Source organism: Falco cherrug, chromosome 9 (genome assembly GCF_023634085.1).
Source record: "Falco cherrug isolate bFalChe1 chromosome 9, bFalChe1.pri, whole genome shotgun sequence".
NCBI lineage: Eukaryota > Metazoa > Chordata > Aves > Falconiformes > Falconidae > Falco > Falco cherrug.
Genome location: NC_073705.1, coordinates 12,919,169 through 12,943,361, shown reverse-complemented (window position 1 = coordinate 12,943,361; position 24,193 = coordinate 12,919,169). Strand labels below are relative to the sequence as shown.

Below are 24,193 nucleotides of genomic sequence, written 5' to 3'. Positions count from 1 at the left end.
CAAGGTTAGCACAGAGGCTGTTGGGGTTGGGTCGTGCAGAGTTTGAGGAAAGATCACCCCTTGAGAAACAGGCACTGCTTTTAAGTTTGAAATTCTCGGAAAGCCGGAGTGCTGTGCTTGTCATTCATTGCTTGAGAAGACTCATGTGTAAGTCAAGATACACTTATAATAAATTCAGTGCTCTCTTGATGTTTTTTTCTTATACTGCAAAGCCAACCAACAAGGCTTCAGATATCTGCCATCTTCCACTGAAAAGCCAAAGCTGTCCCGAAATGCACTCCTAAAGTCATAAGGAGGGAGAAATACAAATACTTATGTATGCACACAGGCACGTGTATTTAGAGCTCTGTTCAGTTTGGTTGCTCATGGATACGTGTGATATTTAGATAAGGATACATTCAGAGCAATACACAGGTTTTGTTGGTCTAGCGAGTAGATGCAGAATAAACTTTTCCTCCCACTCAGCAGCTCCTGTGGGCTGCAGCCCCTAAGTCAGCAAGACAGGGCCAGTCACATGGACCGATTCCCAGAACACTGAAACAATCCGATCCTCGATCATTCTCTGACTTTGAATGTAGGAAACTGTGGGTCAATGCCCAAAATCACTATCATTAACAACAGTCCTAAGAATAATGCACAGGCTTCCTCATCATGTTCAATGCAGATCTAGATTCTTTCTGATTTCCCCTCTAAACATCGCCGGTAAAAGCTTCCCAAAAAATTTTCAATAGCAGAAAACTGTTTAAATTAATGAAAGTCTTGACTCCATTGTATAAAATTGTAACAATAGGCTATTACATGCATGCAATCTTCAGCAGAGGATTGGGATTGAGCAGAGTATCGATCTATTTAGGTTAGGCCAGCTTCTCATTTTGTCCTCTAATGACACTATCTCCAGCGGTACAGCTTCTCTTCTAGCTAATTACAAGCAGAAAATAACCTTGGAGATACGTCTACAGCCCACAGAACTAGCCGGAGCCGAGGGCTCAGTCACACAAACTTCAGAGCATGGCAAAACCCCCAAGTCCAACAGTCCTTGGTCAATGCAAACCCTCCTGCTCAGGACAGGGGGCCAAAGCTATTTTATCCCTACCATTTTCCTGTTTCAGACAAAACAAAGCAAAACACAGTTGGTCATGATCCTCTCAGCTCCATCTAAAGATGTTTCGCGACATTTTATGAAGATGTTTTAAAGAGATAAGGACTGTCTGCTAGAGAGGAAAAAAAATTTATAACCACAAGCCTTGCCAGACTGTTCCAAATCTGAATGAAGACTGTCTGTGAAATTCCAATTTTAAGTGTTAAAATATTTACTATAGTGCCAATTCATTAAGTCTGCAGAAATTTATGAGTCTAGCCCAGAGCTGCTCTTCTCCGTGTTCCAAGAGCCTTCGCAGGGAATGATGCTGCCGAACAACAAAAGGCTTTGCCACAGACCAAGCTAACAAACCAGCTAACCCTAGAATAAGCAGATACACCCAGCTTTTTTTGTTGCATTGATGAGCAGGTGACTTAACTATTATTAAAACAACATCAAATGCTTCAATATGTGACCAGAGTGGCCAGTGCAGAGTTCTCCAGCTGCTTGGGCTGTGCCTTGAGCTCTGACATGGCTACAAACACATGTGGATGAACTCTCTCAACTTGTACATGACTTGCCTGTCTGTACACTTAGGCAAGGTGACTTTGATTTAGAGTTTCTCATTTCACGAACAGTTACCCCGCTTTCCACAGTTACTGGGCAATTTTCCTCCTACAAGGAATTTGCGGAGCATTTGCTGGATTTCGGCACCAAAAAACACAAGAAAAAAAATAATAAAATGTTGATGGAAAACCAAATCTGGATTAAAAATCACCTGTTTGAAAGTCTCTATAGTGCTGGGAATTTTGTCTGTTGGAGGCAAAATAACAGGTTGCCCAGAGAGGTGGTAGATGCCCCATCCCTGGGAAAGTTCGGGGTCAGGTTGGACAGGGCTCTGAGCAAAGTGATCTAGTTGAAGATGTCCCTGCTCACTGCAGGAGCCTTTAAAGGTCCCTTCCAACCCAAACTATTCTATCATTCTATAAAAAGAAGGACGGAAGCTTGAACGTCACCAGTGCTGACCTTGAAGGCCAGGCAGAGAGAACGATGGCATCTTCTGCCAAAGAGCAACTTCAGCTCACACCTTGTTGTAGCACCCCCATGGCGTAATGCCAACAGAGTGACCGTAGGTGACCTGTAACCTAGCAGACTGTTCCCCGTCTTCTCTGCTGCTGACACAACACAGAAAACAGCCCTGGTAGGACCCATCTGCAGCGGTCCCTAAGCCCAGCACCACCTGAGCTGCCTTGCACCCACACCCTGAGCATCCCGCTCGTCCCACCACCAGGTCACCCAGACACAAGGCCACAGCAACACCCCAGCGTTGTGCCCGTTAGAGCAGCCTGCCTTTGCTCCCTCTCCCAAACCCCAGGGCACGTGGCCTGGAGATTAAAGAACGACTCTCCCAGAGCCCACGCACAGCCAGCCTCTTCTATCAAAGAGCCTAGACACAGGTATTTTGGGTTCTTGTAGGAACTATAGGAGCAAACAAAGTGTTCACTTTTGGTTTTCTTAGAAGCATTCTGTTCTTCTCTTCCACTCCAGCCACAGATGCAGTAATCATGGCGTAAGCAGACTGGCATACTACTGAAAGCATGCAGCTGCCTTTTTCATCCTGCGTAGGAAAGCAATTGTTGGGCATGTAAGAGAGATGCTTGTACCCTTGATGCTATAATGTTGTCAAGCTGCAAGTGAATTTCTTCAGCTGGAGTTTTCACTTCTTGGCAAGCACCGATGATTAAGTTGTTGTTTGGGGAGATTTTGTTTTTTTTTTTTTTTCCAGAGAGCAATTGCTCTGTTGAAGGGGCTCTTTAAGTTTGTATGATATATGTCACTCTCTTGCTGTATACCTCAGAATGTCTCCTTATTAAACCTGGAGGTAGGCACCCCACAATCATTTTGAACATACCTTCACTGAAACATTAAATAAAATGCAGAAGATTCAGTGAGGCACTGAAGCTCTTGCTCAGCTTTACACGTTTGCTCAAGTGCTTTTCTGAGCAGAGCAATTTGCTGATTCAGGGCTGAAATGTCCCAATCCTTTTAGCCTTAGAAAGAACGTCCACAGGGGCACAGGGTCAGCTAGTCTGTGTTTCCAGACGGATGGACATCCAGGCACAGACAGGGACGTGCATTGCACCCACCTTGGCATCTAAACACTTCAGAGACGTTTTAGCCTTAGACATGCTTTGCATTTTCTGTTACAATATCTTTGGATTTCTGCAAAACCTTCCAGGTGAGGAAGTATTTAAAGTCCGCTATGCAGTAACACCCCTAACAGATCTGGGAGTTCAGCCCTTTGGCAGACAGGTGCTATGGCCCTCCAAAATCCAGGAGGAAAGCATGAACAAATGGATATCAGCCAGGGCAGAGTTAAGACTGGTATAAGATCGTTGCACTAACAGCTCATCATTCCACACAGGACTTATCAGTTGTACAGATTCCTCCATTTACCATGTGCTTTTCTCTCACAGGCGCCAACAGAGTAGTTCAGCTAGTCGGGGGGACTTCTGCTGTTTCAAGGGATTTTTCAGGCTGAACTACAAGTCTGTTGATGAACACACCAATTCATTATACTGCTATATTTATATATATACACGATAAGGTCTCATTAGTAGCAAATATGTAACTCTGAAGCCTGATGTGAGGCTTCTCTCTGGGGAAATGGGAGATGAAAAATCCAGTCCATCTTCTGCTCAAGAGCAAGATGCTCAGGACAGTTTTGGCACGGAGCTCCAGTCACAGAGAAGTTTGGTTATTTTTGTGTCATTAGGTTTCTGCCTGGCAGCAGGGCACAGGTAGTGGGTGATCTGTTCATACAAGAATTTCTGAAACTTGGGAAAGATGCTGGGAACTAAATGACTGTCACATACAAGTGATAATGATAATCTAAATGAACTCTGACCTAAAAGACTAATTTTTCTACATAATAATAAACCTCCATGCCACCCAAGCAATACACATGGTGTAACAACATAATGGGATGGAGCAGCTTTAAATTCAGCAGGAAACATGGGTGAAATCCACACCTCTAAAACCATCTGGAAGAAGGTCTACACATCAACCCATTCAAGACCTCAGAAGAGGTATAAATGGGACACAGGCAACATGCAGGCTCTCTGTTGGGGTGGGTTTCACACATGGCAAAGCTCCAGCCAGAACTTCCAATGTAGTTTTGTGCTCAAGTTAATAGTTTGGCTGATCTGTTCTGTGCTTTCCTTGCAAGGGTTTGGTCATCCCTAAGTCAGTCCCTGCCTTCTGCACACTTCCAGTACTGGTTCTACACCAATCCACAGTCTTCCCTTCTCCCCCAGCTATTCACTATCGCACCAATCCTGCACTCACAGCTACTGCCAGGCTCTTGGCTGCCTGCTCCTAATCCTGCCAGTGCTGCCCAGCTTTCCTGTAATTGATTGGTGATACTGAAACACAAATCAACATCAGCCCCACAGCAGCAGCGAGAGACTGGGAATTAACTATCCCCTTTGTGTGCACGTACAAGATGGCTGATTCTTATTAGCAAATTAAAGTCATGCTAACTCAATAGTGAATGCCATTTAACACTAACAACATTAAGGGATTTTCTCTTCTTTATGAAACCACAGGGAGAAAGAGAACACAGTTACATCCATGCAGCACCTTAGCACAGCACAGGAGCTCAGCTCCCATCTCCATCACGAGTGCACGACACCAGCATGTCACACATGCACTGCTGGCTCTGTAACGCAGTGCCTGGTCCCAGGCATCTCCCCTGGCACTCAGTGCATTTCCTACAGCAAACGCACAGTGACAGGAAAAGTTCAGCACTGACGAACATCAGGTCCCAAGGTTAATCTTTCCCCAAGACAGGGCTATGGGAAGTTTTACACTGTATGTGTAACCTAGCTGTTAGGCAGATGCTGTCTGCTCTTGCATCTGAGATGCTCTAAAAAGCTGAGAAGTCAGAACAGGCTTTTTGCTATGCACAGACTGTGGAGGCACATTTCTTCACACACCTCTACACATTGCTTGCTTTATCATCGTTAATTTTTTTCATCCCTTTGCTCCTCACTTCCCTCAGTGTGCTGAATTATTAGATCTTCAGTAGGTCTATGCCCACTTTTTTGAAGACACAGGCAAATCTTGAGGCCCTGGCCACATGCTGTGTTCCCAGAGAGCGTTTCAGCTCATGAGACACAATTTCAGAAAGCCTAAGTGAAAGCAGAGCGCCCTTGTTTCCATGCTGCCCTTGTACAGCTGTCAATGCCAAGCATGGCATCAGTCCCCTGGTCTGTTTTGCTGGTACTGCTCTCTTCCAGCCCTGGGTCCTGGCATCCCACTGACACCCCACATTCAACTGGAGCAAAGCTTGCCCTTGGACACAACAGAAAATGCAGTGTAAAAGAAAAACTGTATCAGAAATGCACTGTGTGCTTCCCAGTAGCCAAACCAAACCTTTCCTTGGGCTTATTCTTCCTGTGAACATAATGTAAGGAAATCACTTCCACCAGGTTTTTTCCCCCTTTTCCTGTCTGCTTACGCTTTTGCTGTCTAAACAGTTTTGTTCATAAGTATGTTAATTCAGGACAAGGAGAGCAGATACACACACACGAACAAAGAGTGATCACAGGAGACTGAACTTGTCATAAAACCCCTCAGCCACTAACACCGCAGGCTGCCAGCACCAAGACACACAAATATTACCATAAACAAAACTTCATTTATTCTCATCCATCTCAGTATCTAGCAATTATGGATTTGTGCTTTACTGGACTGGCTTCAGATCACTTACAAGAGACAGAAGACAACAGCGTATTAGGTGTGTTCGGAGACAAGTGCAATTTCAAAGCCACCTTCACGGAGTCCCACAGGCTTTGCTATTGCATTTGCTGCTCTCCCAAAGCAGGTGTGACAGTCACACATGAGGAAAGCCAAGCGCATAACCCCACAGGAAACCACAATCATGAGCAAAGGACCCTCAAAAATCCACTTAAGTCACCTTCAAGCGTTAACCAGGTGCTTGAAAGTGTAGGGGGGGGCCTGAGCCCAAGAGGTATCTCACAAGCAGGCAGGAAACCATGAGGGCATCACCTTGGATTCTTCAACTCACAATTGTGACTGATGAACAGAGTGTCAATAGTTCAATCTTCATAGATAAATGCCCCCAGAAAGGCACATGTGAGCTCTCCAAAAAACTGGATCAGACTGACTCTTTTCTGCTCCTACAAGCCCCAACACATCCACCATCCTACCAACAAAACCATCTCTGGGTTGGGCTGGAAATGGAACATCAATTATATACCAATCTTCCATTTCTATGTATTTATAAGAATCAAGAAGTTCAAGGACACAAAGGGGAATGAAAAATACCAAGTGAATCATAACTTATTCTAAATTCAGTGAGGGTAGAGTTCTATTTGGGATACAATTTAAGGTAGACTTACATTTTATTTGAACTGTTTGTTCCTACTTGCAAGCATATTAGGTTAGGCCCAGTCCACAGTCTTGAAATACCCACTGGACACTAATATTTGTCGGTAGAAAATAGAAGAAACATGAAAATCTCTTGCCATTAAGATCAAAAGAGAGTGAGTGTACACTTTGACATTTCTCCTTTTCTGCAAGGAGTCCCTATTTTGCAAAGCAAATTCCACCATGTAGCTTTGAACTCCTGTAGAGAAAAGATAAAAGGTGAAAACCCAGCTCTTTGAAAGTCAACATCAAGACTCCAGCCAACTTCAGGTGAATCAGCTTTGACCCATGATTTTCTGTAGAATGGGGACCACAAACCACACTCCTCAGCTCCTTGGAAGCTCATCAGGCACCTCCACTGCAAAGGCATGACTACACTTCATGGAGGGGTATAGACCAGCTAGCTCAAACAGTGCTGGCTGTGCAAGGACTGCAGCGAGGAGCTCAAAAACCCTCCCAATTCACTCTGTATACAACGGAAAACATTGAGCTCCAAGCTAACTGCAGCTACGGTGCTAGGTCTACCCTAGATATCTCATGGAAGGCTACCAGCGTGCTGCTTCTCTGGTTACAGGCTTTGTAATGAATGCTTCTACTTGGCATAGTAAAATAATTGTTTTAATTGGGGAATTCATGGGCGGGCAACAAGACTTTTCAGGCTTTTCTCACTTTGCAAAACAAGGGGAGCTTCCCATGGCAATCAGGATTGTGTTTTACAGTGAGTAATAAGGTTATGCAAGGCATGGGAAAAACTGAGCATTGCTGCTATAGAAGAGCAAACCAGAAGTTATTCCACTGTCTCTTCAAAAAGTTTCACACCTCCAAATAGCCTATATCAGCAATATGCAATAGGTGAATCCACCAATGTTCCCACACTAAGCATGGAAACAAGATGCTCTACACATCATTGTTTACTAGATCAGGAGGAAGACCAGAACTCAGAAGGACTCGGATCCCAGGGCACCACAGTTTCTCTTGCTGAGCATCTGCCTTATTTCCTCCCACCTTGGCATTTGTCCCATTTCCTCCCACCTCTGCCTTGTCCCCAGTACTCAGACTCAGTTTTCTTTACCCAGATTCTGCACCTTGGTTTGCCAAGAACTTGGAGGCCATCACTGGAAACATTCTCCCTCAGCAATGCTAACATCCTTAAGCTCCAGCAGCCACTGGTAGTTGTCAGATGACTATGCTTAAAGCATGATAACAAGTGCAACAAGGTAATACTTAACATATTAAAATGCTTGAAGGGAACTAATGAATAAATTTATATAATGGCCCCAAGGGATTATCTGATCACCAGTTACCACTTACCTCAGTAACAGCTTAAGCACAAGCAAAGAGGATGCAGCAACCCCTGGGGTCTCACATCACCCCCAACCCCAGTGTGATGCTCCATGTGAACACTACTGACTGCAGAAAGCGCCCACCCTGAGCAACAGTGCCCAGAGCAGAGCTTGTGTCAGCACCACCAAACCAGGATGCAGAATGGTTGCACCAGCCCGGTGCAGGGGCTGGTCCACATTGCTGAGAGGCATGACTCCTCTGGGTGCATGAGCCTGGGACCAAACTCATCCCAGCTGCAAAGAGACAGGTTTGCTACTCTAGGGCAGGTTGTACTTGAGCAGCATCGCTGCCCACAGTGAGCTGTGCTCTAGGTAGGTTTTTCCCTGATTTCATGGTCCAGAAGATGCTCTGCCCAAACTTCAGGGACCTCTGATCTATCTGAACTGGACTAGATTGAAAAACTGTTCACAACACTGGACTGTGACACTGAGTCCTCCTACACTGATGAGGAAAACAGTTCCTTACTCTATTTTAATGCATACCGAGATCACACTGGAGCCTTGAATTAGCAGAAGGTTAAGTGCACTCCATTTGCTGGAGAAAAGGTTCTTCCCTGTACTCAGGACACAGCAACTTTCCCAAATCACCTGTTGCTCCTTGGACCTTTTTGAGTAGAAACAGACCACAGCTGACAGATCTGCAGCTCACAGAAGTGCTTGTTTGGAGCAATTGCTCTGATGCTATTGTGATTCAGGAAGGAGCTTCCCCCGGCTTATTCTTAAAGCATTTCACCAGCTGATGATTCAGGTTTTTTGCTTCAAGCATAAATCACCTTCCAGATAAAGTCTTGCTAGAAAGCTTTCACCAGCATGGCAGTGCTAGGTTAATGGTTGGACTCAATGATCTTAAAGAACATTTCCAACCCAAAAGATTCTATGATTTGCTCTAATTAAAATGAAACTGAGTATAAACAGTGGATCAGCAAGGAAATACTGGGCTGAGATCTGTGGACTTGCATTCTCCCTGCCCTCCTAAATAATTTGTCACAGAAGGCACGAATATTTGCAAGGTAGATTACTTACTGCAAAGCCAAGTCTTTGGTGCTATTTCTCTCCAAGTCTGTAGGAAGGCTGCACCTGGACCACAAACAAAGTCCCTCGGAACTGACTGAATAAACCTTCACAACAAACCTCTCACTTTGGAAAGACCTGAGCCAAACCATCAAACTCAAGCCCAAGCTCCCCCTTTCCTGAAGACCACTTTACACAAAACTCTTCAGCTTGCCTGATGCCACCACAGCCCAAATTTTTAGTCTCAAAGCTACTTTCAGGACAAAGCAAACTCTCTCCCTTGGTGAAATTAATGCTGAACTGGTAAAGCACATCTCACAGAATCACAGAATGGTCGAGGTTGGAAGGGACCTCTGGAGACCACCCAGTCCAACCCCCTGCTGAAGCAGGCTCTCCTCCAGCAGGTTGCACAGTCACATCCAGGTGGGGTTTGAATGTCTCCAGAAGAGACTCCACAGCCTCTCTGGACAGCCTGCACCAGTGCTCCGTCACCCTCACAGTAAAGAGGTGTTTCCTCACAGTCAGTTGGAACTTCTTGCACTTCAGTTTGTGCCCGTTGCCCCTTGTCCTGTCACTGGGCACTGCTGCAAAGAGCCTGGCCCTGTCCTGCTGACACTCGCCCTTGAGATATTTGTGTGCATTGATAAGATCCCCCCTCCTCAGCCTTCTCTTCTCTGGGCTAAGCAGGCGCAGTGCTCTCAGCCTTTCCCCCTAAGGGAGATGCTCATCATCCTTGTAGCCTTTGCTGGACCCTCCCCAGTAGCTCCCTGTCTCTCTTGAACTGGACACAACAGTCCAGATGTGGCCTCACCAGGGCAGAGCAGAGTGGGAGATCACCTCCCTCCACCTGCCAGCCATGCTCCTAATGCCCCCCAGTCACCCTGAAACTGACACACACACACAGCCCCCACCGCTGCCAACTAAAAAAACCCTAACTCTTCCAAATATCCCACCACAAATGTAGTAGCAGGAAAACAGGAGCAATAACAAAGCCCTATTGATGCAGGACAATCAATCAATCACAGTTTTGCAGAGGGAAATGAATGGCCCATTAAGGAAGCAGTCATAACCTCAGCTTCCCCGTAATGGGTCTGGGTCCTAGACTGCCTGGCATCAAGGGGATTTCAGCCCTAAGGACAGACCCATGTGGGGCTCTGTCTGCTTTAGCAGCAGGAAGGGAGAGGGTTTGCACAAGCAAAGCAACAAACCCACCCCAACCAAACCACCGTGTGGCAGTGGGCACACAAAGGGAGGGGAGAAGGAAGCGCTCTGCTGAGCCTCAGGAGCAGCAACCTTCCCACTTTCTAGTTAGGGGGAGAAAAAGCATCAGAAAGCATTTTCTTACTAATGCACGATCACAGTTTACATAGACTGCCTCTTGTGGTCCACAGCCTTTTGCAAATCTTAATTAAGCAAAACATTGAAAGTAGGTTCACAGCTCAGCTCTGATGAGTATCCTGCACCCAGGGGAACGCTGGTTTCCTTGAGGACTCCAGAGGCTGAGGCTGGCAGGGGAACTAGCTCCACCACTGCAAAGTTTTCCTGGCCAAAAACATTCTCCTCAGCAGTGGAGAACCCAAATGGTGAATCAAAGCTCCCTGAACAAGTAGTAATCTCTGATGTTCACTGCTGTCTGAGCCTAAATAAAATATGCTGGTTTACTTCTTGTGCTCCACAAACCAAGGTAAAGGGCCCTGACACATGTTCGTTTATCCCACTGCTCAAGTTCTGGATGCAAGAGGCAACATCTCCCAGCTTCCTTCCATATCAACCCAGTAGGGATCCAGCTGACTCAGGCAGCATTAATGTACAGTTGCTGAACTGACTGGTGTTGGATGGACAGTCTGATTGCATTGCTGGTACCTCTGCACAGTCTGACAACTGCATCCACAAACACCCATCATGCTGGGGTTTCAGTCATTGCTGCAACCTCGTTTGGGCTTTTGTTCCATTTTTAAACTTGATGAACTTAAGAATAGGCACAGAAGAAACCAAGATGAAAGCCAAGTGGCCAGAAAACAGCAGATGACTGAAGCTGTGAAAAAGTAAAGGGCTGCACAGAGTGGATCTTCTCCACCCACATCTTTTCTCAGCTACTAACTTGCAAAAGCACAGCCAGCTCTTCAGCAAGCAGAGCAGCACAGGGAGGGGGTGACAGAGCGTGCAGGGCAGGGCCAAGGGAAGAGGGGCAGAGATCGCTGCTGGCACTAGTTACATGAGCATCATCTGCCAAGTGGTCCTGTAGCACGACACACACTGTTCACCCTCCACCCAACAAGGGGACCATCCAGAGACCCTCGGATCTGTCAGAGACATGAACCCACCAAGTATTAAAACCTAAGCTGGGGTCTCAGTCAAGGCTTGACATTATAACAACAAATCAACTGTGTCTCATCCAGGCATCTGTTTCCAATTAGATTAATGGGTATCTAGAATGATACTATAATTTTCAAAACAACCCCCAAAATCAATACCCCAATAGTAAGCTCTGGTTTTTGCATGTGGTACAAAAGGCAGTTTGGGAGAAGATGATCTAATACACCACGTATTGATTAATCGATTCCAGCCAGGATGCTAATGGGCTTTTCTTACAACAGTTGGCACTAGAAGGAAGGAGCAGGATTGCTGAATGAGAATGGGCAAAACTGGTTGCGTGATAAAGTTTCAGGGAGAGGGGAGGGCATGCTAGTGGGGAAATGGGCCCTTCTAGAGATTGCTCTAAGTGGGTAGAGACCGGGGGAAAAAAAAACAGAGGAATGAAACAATGAATGCAGAAGGTAATAAATCAGATATATCGGCTACAAACACAGCAGAATTGTACCGTGCAATTTAGTGTCGTTGATATTAATAATACTTTCCTGTTGCTACAGAAACCCTCACGGGAAGGTCTGCGAAAGAGCCCAGCATGGGTCTAGAGTCTATAATGAAGTAGACTGAACACTTTGTAGTCCTACCAGCCAGTGAAATGGTCCGGAGGCATTATTAATGCCTACCTTAGTTATTTTTCCACTTTGGCACTTCTGGCTAGGACAGCATGGGGTAATTCAGATCACCTGTGCACGGCTGCCAGATTGTCCTTCCTTCTACAGTCACCACAAAGAAGCAGCCAACATAGCCATACATTGTTAATCATCACCACTTGCTCCCTCCTTCCTGTCCCTGTACTTGTTGAAGTCCTCTACCACCATTGAAAATGGGAGTACAAAACAGCTAGACTATCCTCCAGACCCCAACCACAGAACTTTACACCCACTGCAGAAACGTGAAGACCTAAGTAAGTCACAGAGCTGGGGAGAACATGTCTGCAACAGACACACAGGTCCCTTACAGCTCCCAAAGAGCAGCCATCACACTTTGCAAGGAAATATGACACAGATGCTGGAAACCAGCCGACAGGCTCTATTCCCAGCCTGTTAGCCAGGGTGAGGTGCTTGCCTCTCAAGACTGAACACCTCAAAAGGGTGGGTAGATATTTCAGAGACAAACAAGAGCATTACACTGCCTGAAAGACAGAAGAGTCATTCAGTTGTTACTACTTGGGTGAGGTTGCCCTACTCTTTGTAAAACTGGAAATAGTAAAACTGACCAAGAGGTTTTGACCTTGAGTGGCTGTGACATGGTCCAGGCTGGCAGAAGTCACAGCCAGTGAAGACCCTAGCAAGAAAATTCAGCCTGATGTGTCTTCTCTACAGCCAAAAGTCATGTCAGGTGCAGAAGTGGCTGGTAGGGCTTTGTAAAATTGTATCAGAGTTGCCAAAACTAGTACTGGATCTTGATGCTAACATCCAGTTGGTGCTGTTCATTGGTGCAGATTACAAGTTTGACCACAAAGGCTAGATCCAGTCAAGAGAGCCCCTAAGTACAAAATATTAATGAGTCACTGGTTTTGCCACCCTATATTGTGCAATTTAGTAACTGATTTTCTATGGGACATCATGAGTGAGAACATGGTCCTAATCACCCCCCCATGCTGCAGCAGAAAACACCAGCATCTTGGAGCAACACACCAATTCTTACACACGCTAACACCACACTGACACAAAACATTACGTTGCAGGTAAGCAAGTCTGCAGCCTCAAACCACCACAGGCCACAACAGTGGTTCAAAAGCTCTTACAGAACCCACAGGAAAACCCTCAGGAAAACAGGAACTATCCTCCTAAAAGCAGGATGAGGTGATAATCAATACGGGGAAAATGCACAAACTGATTATTTTTTTTTTCCCCCAGAAAAACCGTTTCTGAAATAACACAATGCATAACAGCACCCCAGGAGTGCTACAGCCCCATCAGTGACTCACATTGTAGAGGATGTCTGTCCATCCCTCCATGGTGATGCACTGGAAGACGGTGAGCACAGCAAAGAGGATATTGTCAAAGTTGGTGATGCCATAGTTGGGCCCTTGCCAGTACTCCCTGCAGGTGGTCCCACTCTCACACTGCCTGGCAGGAGGCTCCTCTCCGCAAGGAAAATCTCCCACCTCATCACCTGCAGAGAAGAACAGCAGTGAGAAGAGTTACCGACCAAAGCTGCTCAAGCAGCAGGTGCTGCTGCATCCTCCTTGCACCACCACATCAATGTAATTTACATTTCAGGCTTCCTTGTGCCACTATGGGCATGTAAAAGACATTACACCTATGCAATCATTTATCTACTGCTATGTTATAAGAGATGTTTTAGTGGCAGGGTGGAGCAGAGACATCCCTGGAGTGCCCATGATTTATAGTTTGGCTCAGTGTTCAGCCATGTCATATATATGAAAGGCTACCAAAAAAAACAGTGCAGTAAAAGCAAGGATCTGACAATGGTGCATACTTCAAACACCGTGAGCCAACAACTCACCCTCATACAGCATAGCCAAGTGCTAAATATTGGCACTACAACATCAAAGCAAAAGGGCAGGTGCTGCACCAGTGGCTTAAGCGAGAGCTCTTTGTGGATAGCCCCAACATTGTCCAGATACAGATGTTAGACCACAGCTGCATGTGAGTCCCTGGCTTCATCACAAGGCAGTACCACCACAGCAGCCTGCGAGGGGGACTAAGAGCTCCAGCCCCTCCGTAAGCTTCATATTTCTGCCCAAAAGGGCAATGCTGCGGACCATAGGTACACATGGCAGGGAAAGCATCCAACTGTCACCTTGTCTGCAGCAGGGATGAAGTTTCTCTGCTGAGTTTCATTTCAAACCCAGAGAAGGCAAAGGAGGATGAATCTGTCCTAGTTAAGGACCACAAGGGATGGCCAGGAGGATGGCCAGCATCTTCGAGGGTCAGGTGTGAAGTCTGAAGCCTTGCAGCCCTCCAGAGACATTGCAAGCACCAACAGAGAGCAGTTTGGAAAACTAAAGTGCTGGGGTTTCAAAGTAAATAAATATACTAAGTAATATTGCTATTTACACAGAGATGCAATTCGGGAAATATTAAAGGGTTTTTAAAGTGACACGTTATGGTAATGGAGCAGCAAACTGCACAAAATCAAGTTCACCAGGGGGAAAACAAGATCAGCACTAGCAATAATTAGGAATAATCATTCCATAGAGCAAAGCCTGCAGGAGGAAAACAAGATTGTCACTGTGGCTCCAGGAGATATATATATTTATGTGTGTGTGTGTGACGCTTTTTCCTGTTGACTCAACACCTTAATGCAGGGCATCTCTCTCCAGCTCCCATATGGGTCACCACAGGCTTTCACAGGGGCTTAGTGAGACAAGCCTGCAAAAAGAAAATACCAAATCTGGCTCTCGCAGACCATTTGTGAGCATGCCTTAAAAGAGATTCCAGTTTTATCTCTGGCCTTTTGTTGCCAGGTAATGCTCTGAAAATGCACTGCATATCTACCATGAAGTGTTGGGGTGGGTTTTGGTTTATTTTTTACCTTTTTTTAAAAAAAGAACAGAACTGGTCCCTACTGCCCAGGCTGGAGAAGACAGAGAAAAGGGGACTCTCAAAGAAAAGCGTGTTGCTCTCCTCTCCTGAAGCACATTCAAGGCACTGGGGCTGGCTCAACTGCAGGGTGGCTACTTAAAAACAATGCTGTGCCGGCAGAATAGTACAGCATGGAGGATGCAGGGAGAGGAAAACAGGGTGGACATCCACTGGAACATGGGCTAGTATTAATTTTTACCCATTTTTCATTAGAGAAATATCTCCACTAGCTCACAACAGCCTGTCAGGCTGAGTAGCAAATGCCTTGAATAACTCTTCTGCCATATTTCAGTCCCCAGCCTCTCTCTTCGTTGCGGTTTATTAATAACCTACCCAGGGCTACTGGATTAGCAGGGTTATAGCAACATTTGCTGTTGACATCTGCGCTCGGTTCCCCTCATGATGTGCTGAAGTAGCAGCTGGTACCTCTCACGTGGCTCCTGATTCCAGGAAAAATCCCAGTTTGCTCACTTTGGGGATTTGGAACAGAAACAAGCATGAGCAAGTCCTCCTTCTCCAATTTGCTACCCTCTGACAGAGGCATCTCTTTAATGAGGCTCACATTTCCACACTCAAGCCAGCCTTTGGAGCCCATGGTATCAGGTCTGGGCTTGTTAATGTACCTCTTTGTAGCTGATGAGCACTTAGGTTTTAAAAGGCTCAGCTGATGGCTTTGCAGGATGCTCTGCTGCTCCACTCACAAGGGACCACAGCGCCAGGAAACCTCACCGCTCCCCGCCTTTCCAGAAACACCATCGTGCCATTTCCCGCTGAGCAGGTGGAATCGATCCCCATAATTCATCCGACAACCAGCTTGCTACCCTTGGGAAAAACAGGGGCCAGTGCCTGTAAACGCAGGCGCCTTCCCACACCACCCGGCAAGCGGATTCAGGGGGAGGTGGGTCGGGCCACGCCGCGCCCTCCCACTGAGGTGCCAGGTGCTGCGATGCAGAGATATGCAACACACACACCAGTTTTTCGGCTGCACGCCCAATTCCTAGCTGGAAGCCACCCAGCAAGCAAGAGTCACTTACACACGACATTACACATGACAAAAATCTGTCCTGGCACAGAGGTCTCTCAGTCATCACTGATGTCAGAGAGTTGTCTGCAGAGAACACAAACAGCTTTGGGCTTTATTTTTCCCTTTTACGTTAACTAGTTTCTGGAGGGAGGAAAGAAGTTGCTCTTCTCTTTAGCCCACTGGCTAAAGTCAGCCCATCAGCGAGAGAGCCTCAGAGCTCAGCAAACTACCTGCAAACAAAGGATGCAAAAAAATCACCCACTTTGGTTGCAATTGAACAGACCTGGGAATGCAAACCTGCTCGTAATTGCTTTCTCCCTGCCATGTCAGTGAGAACGCTTCTGCTTCCTACACATCTATATTGTCACCGATACTATTCCTCTGCAATTGCTGCAGTAGCCCCAGAGGCTGTGCAGTGGGCTGAGACCTGTTCTGCTTGGCGTGAACACACATCCCCCTCACAAAAAGATTTCCCTTTCCTACAAATCCAGTCCAAAAATTCATTTCTTCCAGGAATCATTGTGCTTCGCTTACAAGTCACAATATCTGACTGTCCTTTACAAGTCCTGTTGTTTTTCTAACATTTCATAGGAACATAAACAAGAAAAAAAATTCACCCTGCTTTTGAAAAGCTTTTTGTAAACTGAATAAATTAAACTGTTTCCATGTTGTTAGAAAGCACTGTGAAGGATGCCCAGAGATTTGGCAGGGAAGTTGTTTTATTACCATTTGAATGCATATAAATAAATCAATATTAAGACCTATTAGTGATAATCACTGAAAATACAAGACTGTGTTTTAAAGACTGCCATTTGTACCTTAAATTGCAATCTTTTGGAGACAGGAACAATATTTTCAACTGTGAATAGCCCAGATAACCAACACGTATTAGCACTACTATAAAGGAATATTAAAATATCACATGGAAAAAATTGGCTGGTTGGTTTTCTGTCTTTTATTTATTTATTTATATTGCAGTGAGTTCCGAGGCAGGGACAAGCAGCTGGCTTTGACATGGCAGCCAGTCCCAGCCGAGGGTCTCTGGGCATTACTCCTCTTCACCTCCATCTTCTAGGGTCTATCACTTCCTCACAGGTAGACACATCATTCACTCTGCAGTGCCCCATTTTCCTTGCCCTTCTTTGTTTGAAGGACATTTTTATCTTTTCTCCATCAAAGGGGTCCTTGCCTTCCATCTATTGTCCTTTTTTTTATTTTATTTTTTGGTTGCTCCCAGTCTTTCCAATCTTACTATTTACACCAAAGTTTTCTCATACCCATGCAACTTGCCCCAGAAACCTTGCAAGGAAATTCAACATCCAGCAGCTCTTCAGAGACCTAAACCCAATGAAAATGTAAACAGAGGCTAATCACTCAAAATAACAAATAAAAATAAAAAACCACAACCCCATACCCTTCAACAAGCTGTAACAAGAATTTGGTTTGTATTTCTACCATGAAAAATTTCTCCCATGAGAGGAGGCCCTAAGCACCTTTGTCTCACTCTTGTGTAGACTGAGAGCAACCCACTAGCATCAGGGGTGGTGTAACAGAGAGAGGAGACTATGCTCCAGCGGGTGTAGGATGAGCACCAAAGTCTGTTAACTTGTAGAATAGGTGGGTAAAGAGGAAGAGAATGCAGTGAACATGGAAGAGGAAAAAGGAAAAGCAACATAAAAGCAGGGTAGAAAGCATCCCGATGAGATGCAGGGGACCAGAAGCACAGTAACCATACACTGGGAGGGGGGCAAAGCTCAGAGCTCACCTGTCTCATTAGAGAAGCAGGTTTTATGAAACTTCCCCATGTAAAACTCCAGCCCGATGATGGCAAACATCACGATGGCGAAGAAGAGGAGCAGCCCGATCTGAAGCAAGGGCACCATCGCCTTCATGATGGACTTGAGGACAACCTGCAAGCCTGTGGGGATAAGGAAAAACATACAATCAGTGGGAAGAAAAACAAGGGTTTGGGGGTGGGCACAAGGTAGGAGAGGGGGGCTGTCCAAGGGGAAGTTTAGGACTGGTGATGCCAAGCAATGCTGCTTTTCCCAGGGCACTATAAAAAAGATGCTACAGCCATAGTGCACTCAAGATGCGAGAGAGAAAATCGGGAGCTTTATCTTTTTCTGACCCCTTTTCTTCAGCTCACAGATTCAAAGGTCTCTTAAGCCTCAGAGACACAAAAAGCACTTTTCCTGAAGCCAGTGGAGTTCCAAGACACAGCCTGGAGCTGGATCAGGTCCTTAAGGCAGATCCTGCAGCAGCACAGATGCGGCAGCAGAGCTGGGCACCATGGCACCCCCCTGTTCCAGGGAGGGCTCAAGCTGCACAGGGGCTGCCTCTGCCTCCCTGACACAATAGCCGTGATGCTGCCATGCCTATCACACCTTGCTTCTGGAGAAACAAAACCCTGTCTCCAGAGCTATCCATCCACAGTTTTTCCATTGGCACTAAAACTCATTTTCAATTAAAACCAGGGGCGATAAGGCAAGAGAGGCTGGAGAGATGGAGGCGTCAGATAACGTCATATAGATGCATGTAACAAAAAAAAACCTTCAGCGATAAGCAGCAGCTGAATGCCACCTTGGTGGCCTGTCCTAAGGTGTAGAGAATGAAGGATCATCATTGTCTTGCCACCTTGTACAGCAGCACTGAGGTCAATACCGGGGCATGCAGGAAAAAAAAGCATGATCTGTTGGATGGGAAAAGTACTGAGAGAGTAGAAGAAAATCATACACCAAGCTTGTGTATGAATGTACCTCAAGGTTGTACATTTTATTTACTACAGGAAAAAAACCTCAGCACACAGCTTTCACAGCATCACTAAAAATAAGAGAGCAAATAATGCTCTGTGGGAAAATACTGTGCTGGTCCAGGACACATCACTGGGTGGGAAAGCACATCCTCCTGGGGGCAGCGTGCCACCCACACCAGAACAGGGACACCCCTGAGGGGCCACCTTACTTCTCTGACATCCTCAGACTGTCACTATGACAACACAGGCAACAAGTCCATGAAAAACCCGCCAGCAGCATCTCCTTATTAGAGATCTTGTTAATAAACGATGCTTTTCCCAAGCCTAGCTAAGGACCTCTTCCCTGGGGGAATTCAAATTCAAGCCTTGCCAATGAAAGGATGCTGGTTTCAGGAAATTTTGGAGCTGTTAGTGCAGAGCATAACCCCTGGCAGGTTTCCCCAGCACCAACATTTTAGTGCTGAGGCAGCCAGGGAGGTGGCAGAGCTGATGTCCCAACCCGCTGCCCAAGAGGAGAGGGGGCCGTCTGGCTGCCAAGGGGTTAACGCAGAGAAGAGCAGAGTGTCCCACAGAGCAGCAGTTCCCTTTCACCAGCTCTTGCTGGAGGGAAAAATCTCTCTGTTCCACAATCAGAAACAAAATACACTCCTGACAGCGATCCCCCGCTAGCGGGTGGAGCAGCTGGTAAACAGCGACAAATAAAAAGGCAGTGAGCAACGGTGTGGGGACTTTGATGGCTTCAGGGCATCAGCACGGCATGCTGCAGCTCCTCACCAGAGCACTCACACCCTTCACGTTAACATGTCAAATATATCAAGTCACCCATTGAGAAGGCAAAGCAAAGTCCTACCTGCTTTTTCCTTTTGTTCCGCGCCCACCCCCCACCCCACCCCCCCTTATTAAGGGGTAAAATCCCTAGTGCAAGATGCCCAGCTGGTAAAAACTGTCAGAAGATCCAGCCTCAGGGCTGGGGGCCTGAAAGCTGCAAAAATGTGAGTCTCAGGTCTTCACACCCCAGAAAATTAATTCAAGCCCAAAGGCAAAGGAGTCCCTGCTGCACACCTGCACATTCGTGAGCGCAGCGCTGAAATCGGCTGGCTGCACACAAAACGGGATGACAGAAAAATCAGGACCTAGCAAGGGCAGGTGGCACAGACCATGAAGAAGCAAGCGAAGAAAATGCTGCTCAGAAAAGCACGTAACATCCCAAAAGCTATAGAGCACCGTTGGCTATGAAGACGACCTTATCACAACACTCACTTGGGATTCCCGACACAAGCTTCAGGGGTCGTAACACTCGGACGGCTCGCAGGGTCCGCAGGTCAAAGTCCGTCCCAGCAGTTGCTAGAATCCTAATTGTAAAAGGGGAGAGAGGGGGAAAAACTGAGATTAAATGCAAATCCCTCTTTCCAAAGCGTACAGAAGTGTTGTCTAAAACCAGCAAATATTCAAGCTGCTCTGAACTTTATACCTGCAATCACATTGCAGATTGTGTCCCCTGAAAACCATCAATTCACACACTCCTCCAGAGCTGCCGAGCCTTGCTCAGGCTGTAAGAAAACCTGCAACATCAGATCTGCAACATCAGCCTCCTTACGAGGCCATTTACACACAGCGAGCATGCCTGGCTCTGGCTGTTACAGAGCAGCACCCTGTGCCTCTAGGAAAGCACACGCCATTTTTCCGAAGGAGACTGTGAGAAGGAAATAAATCCCTCAGTTATGCTAGAAATTACCTGCCAGAGCTTTTTTTCCCTGTGATAAATCCAGAAATCCCTCGAGTACTGATGTCTGGTGTTTCCTAATATCTGAAGCACTTTCTAGTTAAACAGTTTACTCCGTGTGCAAAATTCAGGTTTGTTCAGAGCATCTTTTTTTGAGGAGAATATCCAGAGAACTGGATGCAAGTATTTCTTCTGATACACTGCAGTAACTCTGATAAGAAATACAGCTCCCAAAGCAGAATGATTCTTAAAATTCTAAGTGCTCTGCATAGAAAAATGAAATGTCTTCACTGGTTTAGGGCACAGTAAAGGAAGAAATATTGTCACAGTGTCCACAAGTCACAGTGATGCAAACTCCTTAAGCAAAGACCCTGTGAGGCAAGCTACCTACAGAGCGCATGGCAAAACTGTGTTCGTTAATTACTGCAGCACTTGCTATGATTCTTCAACAAAAATATTCTTAATTTGAGACCGGGCTCCCCTAACACAAGCCAACCACACAGTTACTTCAGAGCAAAACACCTCTCACCAGCTCCCCATGGACTGCACCATTTAACGTGATTGTAAGCAATTGCCATTAGATTTTACCAGGTTTGTCCCCAGGCAGTTCTACCAAGGTAGAAGTGGCTGAGCAACCAGTTCACCAGTGGGGTCTGCAAGCCCCCAGCCACCCCAGTACACACCAAATGTACAAGCTGCCAGTACTTTGTTACCTGCAACTGCTGAAAGCGCTGCCAGTGGGGACCATAACCACTCACTTTGCCAAGCCTTCCCCAAAAGCTACAGCAGCAAGAGGGACTTGCAAATCTGGCTGGAAAGCAGGATTCCAGAGGTGCCATGGGCCACGGGCAGAGCTGGAAGGATACTACTAATCCCAGGCAGTCCCCTGGGGATTAAGCACCCAGACACAGCAAGCATCCCATGCCGGAGCACAGAGATGCTCCGAGGTGCAGAGCACCCACAGCGTACACCTGCGATTTATCTGTGCCTGCCCAGGTGCCCTTTTTCTCAGTTCCTGGTAACAGGCTGCTGAGCATTCAACAAAATGGCCAGCTACCATAAAAAAAAATACAAGAAAAAGACAAGCTTTTTAAAACAAGACACACTGATTTCCTATATAATACATAATATGTCTGGCAAATTCAGCAGCAGAGGACACAACTGTGTTGGGAGCACTCACAGCACAGCTACACTCAGATGAAAACCCTGTCCTTGACTTACTGACTGACTTAGCACTGTTGCCAAGCATGGGGCAGGGAAGAGCAGGATCAGCATTGCTGTGCGGAAAGGGCCAGACTCCATCAGCAGGAGGTGCTGAAGATCAGGAAAAACCCACGCTGAGATGTTGGATGGCAAGAGAGGCAGCAGCAAGCCAGGACCTGAGGAGCAGAGTATCTATTCTATAGGACACCTGTTCCTACATTTTCACAACCAGAAAATTCACATTACATCAGCTCTGTCAATGCTGTTTGAGCATAAGCAACAGGAGACAATTTAAACCAAGAACCATCACATGCAGAGACTTCTAATTTAGTCTTCTGCACCCATGCCAACTATTTCATTGCTCTCCTCCCTTCCATCCATCCTCACAACTTAAATGCTCACTTATAAACCTCTGCAGCCTGGGAATAGCACAGGCACTTCAAGTCAAAAGATAATCTTAAACATCCAGCTTGGATGTTGCTACTAACGGCACAATTAGTCTCAAGTGAGCTAAGATGGATTCGTGCTGTCATCAGGCAGAGCCCTCGTTCCTAGTACAAGCTGAGAGGAGGGGTGCTTGATACATTCATCTTTGATGTTTCTAAATTCATGGACAAAATGGGAGCAAACAGGGGACACCATCAATTAGTCCCATGGTGCCAGTAAAACGTTCCAGTAGCTGGAGGTCTTCATTCCAGTCTTGTCTTCCTAATAGGCTTGATGCTAAAACCAGCCTACTCAAACCATGGCAACACCAGCCTCTCCACCTCCCCAGTCAAAACCCCTAATCATTCCTTAATTGCCACATCACTGGCACTGTGGGAACCTACTGTAGCTAACCTACATGGGGTACCCTACAGCCTACCATCTCCCATGACTGGAGAGCTGGTCCATGGATCATATCAAATCACAGCTGAATCATGCAAACCATCTATAACCGCACAGCTGAGCTGCCACTGCTACATCTGTCCACAAATCAGCCGCTCCTGAAAAACAACACAACCCTGGCCAGAGTTTGCCTAGAAAGGGAAAAAAAAAATACAGCTGCATCCTAAACAAAGCCACCTTTCACGTAAGAAACAGAAAAGCAATGGCATGAGGTGGTAGCTCTCTAGGTCTAAAAATCCACATCTGAGCCTTGCAGGTAAATGAGGCAGATGATGAGAAAACCCAGGGGGGCATCCAACAGGTTTTCTGTACCAGTTGGAGCGGGGAGGGCTGGACTTTGCAGCCTTCTTGCACTGCTTGCTCACAACCATCGCTCTGCTGCCCCAGACAGGCTCTCCGAACAGGGGAACCAGGGGAAAGAGGGTCCCAGGGCTTTTAGAAGTGCTGTGGGGTCAGTGTCCACCCCAGGAGCCCTGGCACATGGGGTGGCACAAAGGACCCGCGGCAGCTCTCAGCAGCTGGAGCCCAGCAAAGTGGCTCGGTGGGGGGAAGCCGTGCCAGGGCGGAGATGGTGCCTGCTCTTCATACAAAACCAAAGTTAATTTACAGCTGCTCAGCAGTCCATTCCCCTAAACCATTCACAGACATGCATGGAAAAACGCCCCAGTGAAGAAAAAGCTTTAATTAACTTGATGGCATTTGCCTAAGTGCCTTCTTTCTGTTTTACTTTTTCCCCCACTCCAGCTGAAAGCTCGCAGAAGCCACTGTGAGTTAGGCCAGAACAAGTGGGAAATTATCATTAAAAGTAAGAGAAACAGAGAGATCAAAGGAGCAGGCTGACAAGCATGTCCTGACAATCCTGGCGAAGCATCCCTGGCTGCAAGCGAACAGCTGAGAACAAAGCAGAGGTGGCGGGCGAGCCAGTGCCGGAAGAGGAAATCAGCTACCAAAGGTTAAAAAAAATAGCAAAAAAGAGAAGATTTTTAGGAGATAACCTCACAAAGAACAGCTTGATCTGCTAGCAGGCTGAACAGAAACACTGGGATTTGGTAGGAAGTTGTCTTTGATAGCATTTCAAGTGTTTAAGTACAACAAAATCTCGTTAAATAAGTTATTCCGTGTAATTTGCCTTTTTTAAGAGCAGGACGGCCAGTCACCAAACCTTTCTTGCTCAGATGCTGCTGTGCCAGATCCGGGCATGCATCCTGCCAGCCCAGTAGTGCTCAGGACCACTGCACTCCTCGTTTTCATGGCAACTTGGTGAAATGCTGCTTTCTCCATCACCCCCTCCATCAACAAGCTCTGACTGACACCTGTTCCCAGAGACAGAGGTCGGATTTGTGAGAAATACTTGACAACTTTTGTTCTAGCAAAGCCTGGAATAAATTATAAAAGCATCTTATTCCTTTGGGTATAAAAGAAAGCAAAGAACGAAGGGAAAGTTCCTTTCCTGAACATTATGCTAACATAAATAATTAGCAATCCATTTCTTAAAGTACCTCAGAGCTCGGGATTTCTGTGTACTGATTTAGCCAGACCTGCTGTCGTACAGCACTGCACTTCTCAGAACTGCCCGATAACAAATCTCCTGACTGAAGCTCTGACCAAAGAAATTGCCTTGAAACTCCTTCAAGCTTAGCCCCAGATCTCTAAATCCCAAGGGCTGGAGTGGGGAAAAGCCCTGCTCCTCAGGATCATCCCCACCTTGTCCTCCTCCCACCTTAATGGCCTTTTAGTGGATTTATTTCAGCTTTTCCAGATGATATCTCAGGGAGCAGGTGGCAGAGGTG

General features: G+C 46.4%; 1 protein-coding gene across 1 annotated transcript in view; it reads right to left on the bottom strand.

Annotated features, from left to right (window-relative positions):
- Positions 1-24,193, bottom strand: part of CACNA1B (calcium voltage-gated channel subunit alpha1 B) — a 297,443-nt gene that overhangs the window by 173,398 nt on the left and 99,852 nt on the right. The window contains 3 exon segments of the mRNA XM_055720862.1: positions 13,187-13,374; positions 17,600-17,752; positions 19,850-19,941. Coding sequence (XP_055576837.1) covers positions 13,187-13,374; positions 17,600-17,752; positions 19,850-19,941 — 433 coding nt within the window.